Raw genomic sequence first — 15,435 nt, forward strand, 5'->3', positions numbered from 1 at the left:
CTTTATTAATAAGATAGAGAGCCTGGAGACAACGCACTGGTACCAGGGGTTACAAACTGGAAGAAACACTTTATTATAACTTTAAAACACATAAATAGCTTGGGTCAAATCTGTGCTTTCTGGCAGCTGGGCATGTCGCCTGCTTTCCTTCACATTGCACTGTTCATTGGGTGGCTCTGGCCCCGGGGCCCAGTGGTTAGAGGTTGGAGAAAGAGGGCCAGGCAGCCCAGTTTCATCTCCTTATGTAGTGGCCTGTGGCTGTCAGATGCTGGGGTTGCAGCTGGTGTGGAAGGACCTCTCCTCAGGGGTCAGGCCAGCAAAGAAAGGGTGCAGCAGGGCCTCTGCCAGTGTGATGCGCTGGTCTGGGTCAAACTCTAACATCCTCTTTATCAGGTCAAACAGCATCACGTGCTCCAGGGAGTTTTGGAGCATGTAACTCTTCAGAGGTTTGCAGTTCTCCTTCACATACTGGCCATCAGAGCTGTTCTCATCCCAAATCAGGCTGCCTTTGTAGAAATATTTCTGCTTCCTTGTTTGGTGGATCATGTGTGATGGGATGGGCCCTAGGATCTTCTCCATCATCACCAAATGCTCTCGGTTTTCATGGGTCTGGAAGAGTGTGAAGCCCCGGTAGTACTCGAAGAGAATGCAGCCAATGCTCCAGACATCACAGGGCTGTGCCCAGCCCAACTCAAGGATCACCTCAGGTGGGCGGTAATGACGAGTGGCCACAATGGTGCTGTGATGCTCATGGTCAAAGGTAGCACTGCCGAAGTCAGCAACTCGGATGCTGGTGTTCTTCACTGACTTCTCCTCACAGTTCTTGTGCTCATTGTAGAACGTTTCAAACTCAGAATTCACAAACAGGATGTTCTCTGGCTTCAAGTCTGTGTGGGTCAGTTGGTTCTCATGTACAAATCTAAGGGCGTGGCAGAGCTGGTAAGCCATGTGCCGGACATGTGGTAGGGGGTAAGGCTGGAAATTATTCTCCTTCATGAACTCAAAGGTGTCCTTGCCCAGGAGCTCAAAAGCGATGCATATGTGACCGTGGAAGTTAAACCAGTCAGACATCACGACGCACAAGAACTTGTTCTCTTTGTCCTTTTCTTTGATTTTTTTGAGAACATTGACTTCTAGTCGGGCAGCCTCCCGGTACTTGCCCACGTTGCGAATGATCTTCAGGGCAACTGGAGACTTCTCTCTGGCATGGTCCAAGCACTTCACCACCTTGCCAAAGGTGCCTTCGCCCAGGTTCCCCACAATCTCATATCGCTCTTGGAGCCAATCGCCGATCCGGCACACCAGGTGGCCCTCCTTGTCATCTTCCACATTCCGGCTGCTGCGCTTACTGCTCTGTTGGCTTCTCGAGAAGGCACTGCTACAAGACTTGGTGCGGCGTTTGTAGAAATGGTGGGCATGTTTGCGAGTTCCGTACGGCTCTCTATCCCTGGACCGTCGAGGATGTTGGGAACGTGAAGATCCATAGTAGCCCTCTCCAAAAGATGGGCTCTGCTCTTCACATCGGTATGTGTCGCTATCATGGCGCTCCTGGTACGGCCTCTGGTGGGGTAAGCGGTCATGGCTTCTGGACCGAGATCTCCGGGGTGGAGGCTCCCTTTGAGATGGGTATCGCAGTCTCCCTTCGTGCTCCTGACCGTAAGACCTCCTCTTCCATTGGTAGCTCAGGTATGGATCTGGCTCAGGGGAGCCGTATCGCTTAAAGTGATCCATCGTCTCCTGGGCTCCGGCGGCGGTGGCGGCGGCGGCGGCGACTAGGCCTCACTTCCCGCTCCCAGCGCCTCTTCCGGTTCCGGGTTCCAGCCGCAGCTTCCGCTGTGGTGGCCCCGCCCCTCGTGTGACGCAGCTGTAGCCAGCCCCAGGTCGCTGGCCTGGCTGCTCTAGCTCCCACTTCGAAGGCTCTTTTAGGCTTTATAGGATATTTAAAGTGTCATTCCCAGTTTCTAGTTTAGAAGTTCTAATTTATAGTAGGGAAATTTTAAAAAATTCATGATTCAAGACTTTCATAGAAGTGATTGTGGCATGAGGGGGAACAATGGTAGTAAGATCATCATACCAAATATTCAAGCCCATATTACTTTGCTATGATGGACATGACATTTTTTTCTCATCTCCTTATGCAAAATATTTTTATATTTTCTCAACAGCTTCCATCCCTTTCCTCCCTTCCTTCCTTCCTTCCTTCCTTCCTTCCTTCCTTCCTTCCTTCCTTCCTTCCTTCCTTCCTTCCTTCTTCTTCCTTTTCTGTCTCAACATTTAACAGTATCCTTTCAAATTCTATATCCTGCAACTCCATGTGTTACACATGAAAGTCATAGCAAAAACCAGTTCCCAGAAATTGAACTTGCCTTTTTTTCCAGTAACCACCCATCACTGGGCTTGATGAGATCCAAGTTTTATAATATACTAGAGGCCTAGTGCACAAAATTGGTGCACTGGGGGGGTGTCCCTCAGCCCAACCTGCACCCTCTCCAATCTGGGACCCCTCGGGACTGCTGGCTCCCAACTGCTAGCCTGCCTGCCTGATTGCCCCTAACTGCTTCTGCCTGCCAGCCTGATCATCCCCTAACCACTCCCCTGCCAGCCTGATTGACGCCTAACTGCTCCCCTGCCAGCCCGATTGTCCCCAACTGCCCTCCCCTGACAGCCCGGTCACCCCCAAATGCCCTCCCCTTCATATTCCTTCTTTATTAGATAGGGTTTTTCCTTTAACATATTGGACAACCCTAACTGGTTTGGCTCAGTGGATGGAGCGTCAGACTGCAAACTCAAGGGTCCCAGGTTCGATTCTGGTCAGGGACATGTACCTTGGTTGGGGGCACACACCCAGTGGGGACTGTGCAGGAGGCAGCTGATTCATTTTTCTCTCTCATAAATGTTTCTAGCTCTCTATCCCTTCCCCTTCCTCTCTGTAAAAATCAATAACATATATATTTTTAAAAAGAAACATTTACGATTCTTCCATATCTGCCTGGCTGGTGTGACTCAGTGTTTGAGACCCCAGGCTGCCACCACTGGGAGGGGATCAGCTCCATGGGGGTGCACACCCCTCCCAGGCTGAGACCCCAGGCTGCGGGTTTGTGTGTGTGGGATCACTCTGTGGGGAGTGAATTTGTGTTTTTTTTAATTAAGGGTCAGGAGGGCCTCTGGGCAGCATTCCACCAGGCTGCTTACTCTGCCAGCTCTCAGCGGCAGCCCTCCCTGAGACTGGGGACTCTGGCGGGTCTGAGAGGACTGGGCGCCACCATCTTGTGGCTATGGGCACCACCATTTTGTCGTGGAGTAATTGTTAATTTGCATATTACTCTTTTATTAGATAGGATACTCTCTTATTCTAGATTGGCTTGTGACTTGCAGAAGAGATTTTAGATGATTCTTTATGTATTTACTAGGGGCCTGGTGCACAAAATTTGCACACTGGGGGGGGGGGATTCTCCTCAGCCCAGCCTGCCCCCTCTCACATACTGGGAGCCCTCAGGGATTGTCCTACTGATGGCTTAGGCCCGCTCCCCATAAGGAGCGGGCCTAAGCTGCAGTCTGGCCTCCCTTTGTGAGAGACAACCAGACTGATCAGGGAAAGGCACAAGCCCCATCACCCTGCTGCTGGAGCCACTGCAAGTCACCGCAGCCACCAAGGTGTTTTCATCAACACGGACTCCAGTCCCTTCACCACGAAAAAAGGACAACTTTCTTTAGGCATTTTCAAGATGTGTCTTTCATAGAATTTGACATTTCTTCCTTTCTTTTTTTTTTTTATCCTTACCTGAGTATATGTTTCCATTGACTTTTAGAGAATGTGAAAGAGAAAGGGAAAGACAAAGAGAAACATCAAAGTGAGAGGAATACTTAGATTGCTTGCCTCCTTCATGAGCCCTAACCTGGGCCCCAGCCAGGGAGGAGCCTCCAACTTAGGTACATGCCCTTGATCAGAATCTAACCCAGATCCTGAAGTTGGCAAACCTAGGCATTATCCACTGAGCCAAACAGTGTAGGGCAGGTTATGACATTTCTTAGCCCTCCAGCAGCAGACCTTCGTTTTTTCCCCCAGGAGTGTGGTGGAAAAGCCCTAGATCACCTTTTTGGATTCTTCTACCCAAGTTACTAAGAATATTACCAGTGGCATACAGGGAGCTTAGCCAATGAACGGTCAGAAAAGGTATTTCCTCTGTAGTTCACACCTATCTCCTGTGATCTCCGGCTTCGCCCCTGTCAAGGCCTAAAGCCTCCAGCCCTTGGCAGGGGACCCCCAGCTGGCTCGATCGCCAGGCTCCGCCCCTGGCCAAGGCCTAAAGCCTCTGTTTGAGGCTAGGGCCCTGGGCAGGGACCCCCAGCTGGTTCCGATCTCCCTGCTCTACCCTCAGCCAAGGCTGCAAGCCTCTGGCAGAGGCTTGACCTCTGGGAAGGGACCCCCAGCTGGCTCCGATCGTCCGCAGAGACCCCCAGCTGGCTCTATCACCCGGCTCCATCCAACGCCAAGGCCGCAAGCCTCTGGCCGAGGCTTGGGCTCTGGGCAGGGACCCCTAGCTGGCTCTGATCGCCCTCAGGGGACCCCAGCTGGCTCCGATCGCCAGGCTCTGATCGCCAGGTTCTGCCCCAACAGCCAAGGCTGCTAGACTCTGGCCAAGGCTTGGGCTCTGGGCAGGACCCCCAACTGGCTCTGATCACCCTGCTCCGCCCCCAGCCAATGCCACAAGCCTCTGTTTGAGGCTTGGGCCCTGGGCAGGGACCCCCAGCTGGCTCTATCACCTGCTCCATCCAAGGCCAAGGCCTCAAGCTTATGTTTGAGGCTCGAGCTCTGGGCAGGGACCCTCAGTTGTCTCCCATGGTGGGGCTTCACCCCCAGCCAAGGCTGCAAGCCTCTGGCTGAGGCTTAGGCCCTGGTCAGGGACCCCCAGCTGGCTCCAATCACCACAGGGGACCCCAGCTGGTTCCAATGGCCCAGCTCCGCCCCCAGCCAATGCCACAAGCCTCTGGCTGAGGCTCGGGCCCTGGGCAGGAACCCCCAGCTGGCTCTGATCACCTGTGGGGGACCCCTGCTGGCTCGATCTCCCATCTGATCTTCGGCTCCAATATCCCAGTTCCAACAACCACTGCTCTCCAGAGGCTGCAGCCATCTTGGTGAGGTGTATTTGCATATTCGCTTTCTGATTGGCTGGTGGGCGTGGCTGGTGGGCATGGCTTGTGAGTGTAGTGGAGTGATGATTTGCATATTACTGTTTTATTAGATAGGATAGAATCTTATTTCAAATGAAAGAGATTTTTAAATATCATCATAAACATCTTCATAATTGGAATAATAGTCAGTACAAAGCAGTTTTCCAAAATCCAATCCACAAACCTTAGTAATCAAGTCCCACTGCATCAACTTTCTCCAAATTAAATTAGAAATGACTTAAGAGCAAGATTGGCAAGGGCTCCAGTATCCTCCATTTGTGTCAACCTGCCCTTACACCCTACCCGTCACTTAGAGTCTGTGCTCATGGGCACTTAAAAGCTACTCCTGGTTCAGTGACTTTGCTGCTGCATTGCTGTCATCCTTCCTGGACTCCTCAAAGGCCTCTAAAGGCCTTAGTTCTTTCCATCTTCCAGCTGCTGCTGGCTCCTTTACAATATAATCTTGCTGACCTCAGGCCATGGTGGCCTATCAGAAGAGCACAATGCCCCATCCAGGTGGGGTTCAGGCATTTATCCTCATCAGAACTACAAATACCACTCTTCTTCCAAGTCCTGAGGACTCCATCTCAGGGACAGGCATATCCTCTTTTCCCCTTGAAACACAAAGTGGTCATTTTGCGCCTTCTATTTCACTATGCAACTTTGCTTTTGGCTATAATGATACCAATTCAGTATGGGGGTTCTTGGATTTTGTTTGTTAGTTAATGTCTTAATTAGTCAGGATCCCACAAGAAACAGATGGCACACTACAGGGGTGATTGAAGAACAAAGGGCTATTTATTGAATTGTGGATAAAGTGAGGGGAACCAACAAGGTTGGTGATGTGCCCCAGGGACTAATGAAAGTAGGAAACCAGGGACTAATGAAAGGATGCTTCCTGAAACCCAAAAGAGCTGTAGCTGTGAGAAAGGGGCTACTTGACCAATGGCTATGGAGTTGATAAAGGAAACTGACTTGCCAGGGAGGTAGAGTGGGGGTAGAATACATTTTCTGATTTCTTTTCTTCAACTCCTGACTTCCTGTCAGTGCCTCACATAGGCCCAACCCAAACAGAAGCCAGAGGCCCAGTGAGCCCAGTTGATGCAGCTTCATAGAGGTCAGCTTTAGGGCACAGAGAAGGATGGAGAGGAGAGGAACATGGATCTCTAAGAGAACACTGAGGAAATCACCAGGAATATTTTAATGCAAGAGAAATATGAAATGGATGAAAAGATCGAGTATTAAGGGAAATAAAAGATGGGTGCTGTTCAGCAGTAAAAGGGAGGAAGGGATGAATTGGGTCATGAGGAACAAGGGACCATTTCTTCCTAGCTGTTTCCCAGAGCAGAATCTTAGACGCTGCAGCTAAATACTAGTAAGTCCTGTTTTCATTATTCCATGCAAAGAAGAAACCCTTCCTCTAAAGCAGGCGTCCTCAAACTACGGCCCGCGGGCCACATGTGGGTGTTTTTGCCGTTTTGTATTTTTACTTCAAAATAAGATATGTGCAGTGTGCATAGGAATTTGTTCATAGTTTTTTTTTTTTTAAACTATAGTCCGGCCCTACAACAGTCTGAGGGACAGTGAACTGGCCCCCTGTTTAAAAAGTTTGAGGACCCCTGCTCTAAAGGATCTCACCTTCCAGTCCACAATTAGAAATGCAGATTTCAATTATTGAGACACCGTCTGACCACCTACAACCAGGCAAACAATCCTCAGATGTAAAGACTAATGTCTTACACTTTTCTATTTTAATGCTGGGGGATGGAAGGAGAAATGATTTAGTTATTACTTGCAACATAAAAAATCACTCCAAAACTTGGTGTAAAACAGCAATGATTTATTATTTCTCATAGTTTTCTGGTCTGACAAGGCTCAGCTGGGGCCATCCTGTGCCCTAGGTCCTATAGCCGAAGTCACTCATGTGATCGCATTTAACTGGGAGCTTGGTAGAGGTAGGAACGTCCAAGCTGGCCTCTCATCCTTGAGAGTTTTTCTGAGTGTGGACTCTCAAACTCTCTCAGTCATCAACCTGGCCTTTAGAGCATGGCAATGATCTTCCAAGGACTGTTCTAAGAAGACAAGTTCCAAGTGCAAGCATCATGCTTGCTAATATCCCATTGGCCAAGGTGAGTCACATGGCACATGGCCAAATTCAAAAGCCTTATGGAAAAGGACTATAGGAGGCCACAAATACAGGGAGATAAGGACAGTCCATCAAAGGCCACTCATGTACATCCATCATAAAAAATAGAGAATCTGGTCCCTGAAGAGTGGGAGGTGTCATCCCCAGAATGAAATGGTGCAGAAAGGAATCAAGAAACCAAAACTTATAAGATTAACCTGTTAGTTTTATGAAGGTAAATATATGTTACCTTCAGAAGTATATTTCTGTGAATATGGACAGTGCTGCTGCCATGCTTTATGAGGGTTTAACATGGAGTAGTGCAATTCTTTATCCAGGAGAGTCTTATTGGAGCTCTCAGGATAGAGGCTTGCTTTTTAGGTTTGGGGGAAGGAAAGAAGTGTTTGGGGGAGGGAAGAAGAATGGCCAGAGGGAACAGGAGGGTGGAGGCTTGGGGTCACAGGCTAAGGAGTGGAGTCAGCACAGGACTAGAACTTAGCTTCTCACCTCCAGCCCTAGACCCTGGAAAATGGGGCTTAATGGAAGTCACAGTTTTGTTAAATTGACAAAATCTGAGACATTTATTTAACAAGTAGGATGTATTCTGTGCATAAATAGTTTGTAATCCTGAAGATTTTGAATCTGGATAGGATCTTTAGAAAATAATTCTCCCTTGTTTGTAATGTAAGGGTAGTGGTTGTGAGTATTCTAAGATTTCCCTCAGCCCTGAAGGGGTTCCAGGATGTGGGTGTGACATGTCAATCTCGTGTTGATTCACTACTAATCTAAAGGGGGTCTTAGCCGCAAATGTGAATAATTCGTGTGCACTACTGTAAAAGCATCCTGTCTATTTGTGGGGGGTGTACTCTGGAGCCCATTTGGAGGAATCTGTGTCTCTTCCTAGTGTCCCCTTCTGTTCCATCATGTCTCAACATGGCATTATGCTTTCTATTTGCCTTGGAGTATCAGAGTAAAATGTGTAAATACATAAACCATAGCTATGAAGAATGCAATTGAAAATCTTCAGATGAGTACCAGATTTTAAACATCCAAATAAAGGTTAAATCAAAATATTATTTTCAAACACTGCATTCTGGGCCAATTTATGAGCTACATATAAAATAGTTCTTTTTATTTCATATTTACAAAAGTCAAGACTAAAAACAGCATTACCAACCTTGATCACTAACCTTATGCATCCAAATAACTGTTATTCAAATATACATGCAAAAAAATAAAAAAGATTGGCCATAGCTTTGCACTGTAGTGAAGTTGGGGGACTGGAAAGAACTGGCCACAGGCATTAAAGGCAACACTGAAAAAAAGTTTTAAAAATTGATTTGAAAATAATAGTTTGAGTAAGGGTATCATTATTGGAATACTTAGAGTCTTATAAGTTGTCTAATTCAATAGGGATAACATATGTTTATGTTTTAAGTTCTAGCATGTTTGTCTAAATATTTTTTCTTTACCTTAATTAATATTTTATTAAATGGCTAAAATATTTGTGTCAGGCAGTCTTTAAAAGCCCCACAATGTTTTCTGCCTGCTAGTATTCACATCCTTGAGTGGAGGCTAGATCTAGTGACTTCCTTCTAATAAATAGAATGCGTAAAAGTGAAGGGATATCACTTCTGAAGCTAGGTTACAAAAAGACTGGCTTTCTTCTTGCTTGTGGTCCCTCATGCACTCTTTCTCTTGGAGCTCTTCCTCTGGAGGAAGTAGGCTGCCATGTTGTAAGCTACTTTCTGGCAAAGAACTGAGTGAGGCCTCCAGCTAACAGCTAATGAGAAACTCTCAGTCCAAGAACCCGTGAGGACCTGAATCTACCAACAGCCATGTGAGTAAGCATGGAAACACATTTTTCTCAGTTGGGCCTTCAGATGAAAGCACTGCCCTGCCAATACCTTGATTACAGTATCATGAGAGTACCTAAAACAGACAATCCAACTCAATAATGCCCACATTCCTGACCCACATAAACTGTGAGGTAATAAATGTTGTTGTTTATAATAGACTAGAGGCCTGGTGCATGGGTTCATGCACCAGTGGGGTCCCTCAGCCTGGCTTGCACCCTCTTGTAATCTGGGACCCCTCAGGGGATGTCACACTGCCAGTTTGGGCCTGATCCCCACATTCCCCGAGGGATGTAGTAGTGCGTGAAGCAGCAGGCAGCCAGGGAAGAGCCCAACCCCAGGCCTGGTGCTGTGCCTCTCCTGCTCATCCCGGCCCTGCTACACCTGCTACTGCCACTGCTTGGTAGCGCTGCCATGGAGGTAGGAGAGGCTTGTGCCACCACAGCTGAGCTCACCAGCTGTGAGCGCAGCGTCTGATGCCTGTAGGTCAGCTGAGCAGCGCTCCCACCATGATAACGCACTGACCTCAGGGGGCATCTCCAGTGTTGAGCATCTGCCCCCTGATGGTCAGTGCACATCATAGCGACCGGTCGACCTGTTATTCAGTCACTTAGGCCCGATCCGGCCTAAACGGGCAGTCGGACATCCCTCTCACAATCCAGGACTGCTGGTTCCCAACTGATCACCTGCCTGCCTTCCTGATTGCCCCTAACTGCTTCTGCCTGCCAGCCTGATCACCCCCTAACCACTCCACTGCCAGCCTGATTGATGCCTAACTGCTCCCCAGCCAGCCTGTTTGCCCCCAACTTCCCTCCTCTGCCTGCCTGGTCACCCCTAACTGCCCTCCCCTGCAGGGTTGATCGCCTCCAACTGCCCTCCCTTGCAGGCCTGGTGCCTCCCAACTGCCCTCCCCTGCTGGCCATCTTGTGGTGGCCATCTTGTGTCCACATGGGGGCAGGATCTTTGACCACATGGGGGCAGCTATATTGTGTGTTGCAGTGATGGTCAATCTGCATATTACTCTTTTATTAGATAGGATAGAGGCCTGGTGCATGGGTGGGGGCTGACTGGTTTGCCCTGAAGGGTGGGGGTTCCCTTGGGGTGTGGGGCGGCCTGAGCGAGGGGCCTGTGGTGGTTTGCAGGCCGGCCACGCCCCCTGGCGACCCAAGAGGAGGCCCTGGTATCTGGAATTTATTTACCTTCTACAATTGAAACTTTGTAGCCTGGAGCAAAGCCAAGCCTGATGCACGCTCCACGGCCAGCAGCAATTTCTGTTGCAGTTAATTCACCTCCTATAATTGAAACTTTGTAGCCTTGAGTGGAGGCTTAGGCCGGCAACAGTAGGTGCGAAAAGCTTGGCTTCTTTTGTTACCGTGGAAACCCAAGCCTCCCTCCTGCTCACTCCATGGCCAGCAGCGATTTCTGTTGGAGGTAATTCACCTTCTATAATTGAAACTTTGTAGCCTTGAATGGAGGCTTAGGCCAGCAACAGGATGGCTTCTTTTGTTACCACGGAAACCCAAGCCTCCCCCCATCTCTCGGTGGCTGTAGCCATCTTGGTTGGGTTTATTTGCATATTTGCTCCTGATTGGCTGGTGGGTGTGGCTTGGCTGGTGGGCTTGGCTTAGGCGTAGAGAAGGTGCGGTCAATTTGCAATTACTTTATTATTAGGTAGGATGTGTGTGTGTGTGTATATATATATATATATATATATAATGTAAATTATAATAAATGTAAATGCTGTTGTTCTTTTCAGACACTAAATTCAGGGGCAATTTGTTACACAGTAGTAAATAGTAAATATAGGATCACTAGTATTGTATGATCAAGGAAAGACACATTTCTTTCTGCCATTCTCTGCCTATAAAGAACATTATCCCAATAAATCTACATGAAATTTAAAATAATGGGATTTTTACCTAGTTAAATATTCTAAAATATGAATGAATAAATCTCTTAAAGGGACTAAGCAATCAGAGGGAACAATTCTCCCAGGATGATTACCCACAACAATGCCTATTGTTAGTATCATAGAATGTGAAAATTCTTCTTAGGGGCACAGACCAAGTTTGATTCCATATTTTCTTTTTTACCTCTTGGAAGGGTAAGTTATTTTTCACTAATTTCATCTTATAGAATTAAAAAAAATCAATTTTCATCAACAGAATACCCTGGAATGACTTCCAGAGAGGATACTAATTAAAGCAATCATATAAACAGCATATTTTTGGAACAAGTTTCATTTTTAAAAAATGTTATTTATTCATTTCAGAGAGGAAGGGAGAGAGAGAAAGAGATAAAAACACCAATGATGAGAGAGAACCATTGATTAGCTGCCTCCCCAATGTCCCACACTGGGGATGCAGCCCACAACCTGGGCATGTGCCCCAACTTGGAATCAAACCATAACCTCCTGGTTCATAGGTTGATGTTCAACCACTGATCCATGATAGTCAGGCACAAGTTTCATGTTTGAACTCATCTCCACATCCTTTGTTGACAGTTTTTTTTTTCAGGAGTAGCTCTAAGCCTGTATCACTATTGAGAGATGACCTTGCTAGCCCACAGTCAATAGCCTGTTAGTGGGATCCTTTCTCCCATCTCTGGGCAGCAAGTTAACCCCAGTGAAGCTTTCTGGTCTGACAGCAACAAAGCAGCTGGATGAAATCATGGCTGTGATTCAGCCTGGAAATAGCCCATGATGGTTTCTCACAGGTTTTTTGAATGACTGTCCATGGAAGGGAGGTCTCACCATCTGAAAGGAATTGCATTTCTTGGGTTGAGGCTTGGAAGACAGATACAAGTTGAGCTTTCCCACCCTTTCTTTCAATATGGCTCATTAAGTAATCGGAATTGTCAATGACAGAGTGATTTCCCTGCAGGTCTTAGAGTTTGTCAAAAACATCCAATTTATAAATCTAAACCAAGACAGTTTACATTTTGTGTATATGTCTTGGCAGATTACAAGCCAAAAAAATTGCAGACATGAGGCTCCCTTGTACAGTCTGCAGCTAGAGTTCTGATTGTGCCAACATTCCCATTACAACCCATAATTCTAAGGGTCAAAATGGGAACAAGGAAGAGAATACCCCACAAGGGTCTGACCATTTCTGAGAAGAGTAGCTTGGTGATTTTCCTGATTCAGACTTGGATGTGCATCTTCACACAAGTAAGAATAAAGATCAGATTTCAAGAGGACTCAATCAATTTTGACTGAGAGATGAAACGCCTCATTTCTGTTGACGTAAGTCTGGTGATTTGCATTTCTGGCAGTCAATAATACTGCCAGGCCTTCTAGGACAGCTACTGTGGGAAACTTCCATAGTTTTCTATTTAATTTCTTACATGGGAACTTTTGAGAAGAGCTAAGAAATCTACTTTACTAGGGAACCTAAAGATCATTGTGGAATCATTTGGAACTGCATCAAGGTAAGTAAAATGTCTCTGGGACCTGTCTGGAATTTATATGAACACTAGAGGCCTGGTGCACAAAATTCGTGCACAGGGGTGGGGTATGTGTCCCTCAGCCCAGCATGCACCCTCTTCAATCTGTGACAACCCTCTCACAATCCAGGACTGCTGGCTCCCAATCACTCACCTGCCTGCCTGCCTGATTGCCCCTAACTGCTTCTGCCTGCCAGCCTGATCACCCCCTAACCACTCCCCTGCCAGCCTGATCAACACCTAACTGCTCCCCTGCTGGCCCAGTCACCCCTATCTGCCCTCCCTTGCAAGCTTGGTCCTCACCAACTGCCCTCCCCTGCAGGCCTGGTTCTCCCCCGCAACTGCCCTCCCCTGCAGGCCTGGTCCCTCGCAACTGCCCTCTCCTGCAGGCCTGGTCTCCCCCCCCCCCAACTGCCTTCCCCTGCTGGCCTGATTGCCCACAACTGCTCTCCCCTGCTGGCCATCTTGTGGCAGCCATCTTGTGTCCACATGGGTGCAGCCATCTTTGACCACATGAGGGTGGCCATCTTGTGTGTTGGAGTGATGGTCAATTTGCATATTACCCTTTTATTAGGATGAACCCTCAATAAATTCCCAACTAATTTAGACCACAAATGTTGACTTAGCTTCATCTTGGATTGGCTGGCCAATATCAGGGTACCTTGTCCCAGACAACTACCAGCCTCTTTATTGGGAGCAAGAACTCTGCTTGGATGGTAAAGTTCACTGATAATGTGTGTGTTTATTGCTGTATATATATGAGGGCAAGATGAGAGCACACCAATCAGAGCTGGAGGATTTAGAGATCATAAGTTTTGCCTAGTGACCAAGTGGCTAGTGGGATGGTAGTAGATTAGATTTGTGTTCCTAATTCTTAATTCTCTCCTTGTAATGAAATTACACATGAAGATCCTTTGCCATGTAAGTTTGCAGTGCCTCTCAGGAGAGAAAAATTATCCCTGACCCATTGGTTTTGGCCTTGGCTATGTGACTTACTTTGGCAAAAGGAATATTAAGTAGAAGTGAAAGGGTGCCAGTTTTAGCTGAGATCTTAAGGAGTATTGTGTATTTCCACTTACTGTGTGTGTGTGTGTGTGTGTGTGTGTGTGTGTGTGTGTGTGTGTGTTTTGACATAAACTGTGAGAAGAACATGCCCCAGATAGTTGCTGGCCCCAGAATCAAGAGAAATGTGGAACAATCCTGAACAGAAGTTGAAACTTGGAGCTGAGCCCAGCTGAACTACAGATAATCTTGATGTCTCTGAGCTAGAAATAAATGTTTATTGTTATGAGTCATCAAGTTTTGGAGTCATTTGTTACACAGAATTATTTCAGCAGAACCCTGGTTAATACACCTGATTAATCCTCCATCTTCCAATGTTCAAATAATAGGATTGTAACTATCTGAAGAGGCCATTGGTTATTATCTGCCTCTATCCCATAATGAGACCACCAAAGCCATGTCAGTGAGATGACAAGCCCCTGGCAGTCAGGTGACCATCTCCTGAGATACAGGTGTAAGGTGGCGGAGTCAAAGCTCAAATTCCTATATCCTCATGTCATGATAAAATAAATTCTTAATTTTACTTAGAAAACACTTTTCCAATTAAACAATCACATGTCATAGCTGTATAAACATTGGATACACAGTGTAATCAAACACTGTGTGTGGCCTATGTGTAAATTAAGCCAGGAGACACCATGATGATTATGTACTAGTGTCAGAAACTCCTCCTAGGACATTTTCTCATCAGCCCAGACACCTGAATTCATATATGGTGTCTAGTTCCTGAATTCCAATGCAGTATAGGGGAGACAGGAAGGAAACTATTCTATTAGAGACTGAGTGCTGATAATCTGGCCTATCCCATAGTCACCACTTTATACAGTTACAAAAGTAGCTGTTAACTCTTCATTTTGGTTTCAATGCAGACCTGGATAGTAAGAAAGACTGTTGTCATTTCCCTAAAGACCTTCTACGGTAGACAGAGTTGGATGAAATAAACATGATGATCTTTTACAATTCTTTATTTTAATGTCATTAAAAGATATAGTACTATCAGTTAATTTGATGTTTCTTCATTTTCAAAAATGAGCAAAATATAAGTATTTATTTTTAATTTTTTTCTGGCAAATGGTTACTTAATAAGGTTAATTATCATTATTAAATATGTTGTTTCTTTGATTACCTAAGATCTAGTTAAATTTTTATTGAAAGTCTGACTTCTAAATTCAATTTGATTTTAGCTATATCTGTTATAGGGAGTGATGGTGTTGTTGATGTCCATTCAAAGAGCATATGATGAAAAACTTGGAAGCCCATTATTTTTAAGTAGGTCTGTTTAAATATTTTTGAATACTCTTTGGGTAAGAACACCTAACTTTAACTTTTTCCTTGGATTTAGTAAAAAATATAATGGCAAACTTGATAGTTTTCAAAAAAATATTTCTCTGTGGAAGGTATAAATATATTCAATTAAACTTTTATTTGAGTTTTCTAACTGTATTTAACTTTTGTGAACATATCTATTTCTAAATTTTAAATACAGTATGCCTTGTTTTTTAGAGTTAACCCAATTAAGACAATTCCTTCCAGAAGAATTTATTAAAACAGTTGAAAAAACAGGACCTCAGCTGACCTCTAGAATAAAGGCAATTGGATTGGACTTTCCCAGTTCTTTTTTCTTTTATACTCCTCTCTAGAGATTTATTTTTAAAAGCTAGATTAAATTATATTCTTTTATCCAAAATTCCATTGTCACATAGTTCTCTGAGATATAGGTAGGAAAGGTATCGAGGAGAGGAAGTAAGTCATATCAAACTTTGCTTTTTTAAAATT

The 15,435-nt window shown here is 45.8% G+C and overlaps 1 protein-coding gene across 1 annotated transcript; it reads right to left on the minus strand.

Annotated features, from left to right (window-relative positions):
• Window positions 1-261: 261 nt before the first annotated feature.
• On the minus strand, window positions 262-1,746 carry LOC307095465 (dual specificity protein kinase CLK3-like; the record flags this gene model as incomplete). Its single annotated transcript, XM_079764650.1, has 1 exon — window positions 262-1,746. The coding sequence occupies exon 1, from the start codon at window positions 1,729-1,731 to the stop codon at window positions 262-264; it is 1,470 nt and encodes a 489-aa protein (XP_079620776.1). The 5' UTR covers window positions 1,732-1,746.
• Window positions 1,747-15,435: the final 13,689 nt, after the last annotated feature.

The sequence above is a fragment of the Cnephaeus nilssonii genome (assembly GCF_951640355.1).
Source record: "Cnephaeus nilssonii genome assembly, chromosome: X".
Classification (NCBI taxonomy): domain Eukaryota; kingdom Metazoa; phylum Chordata; class Mammalia; order Chiroptera; family Vespertilionidae; genus Cnephaeus; species Cnephaeus nilssonii.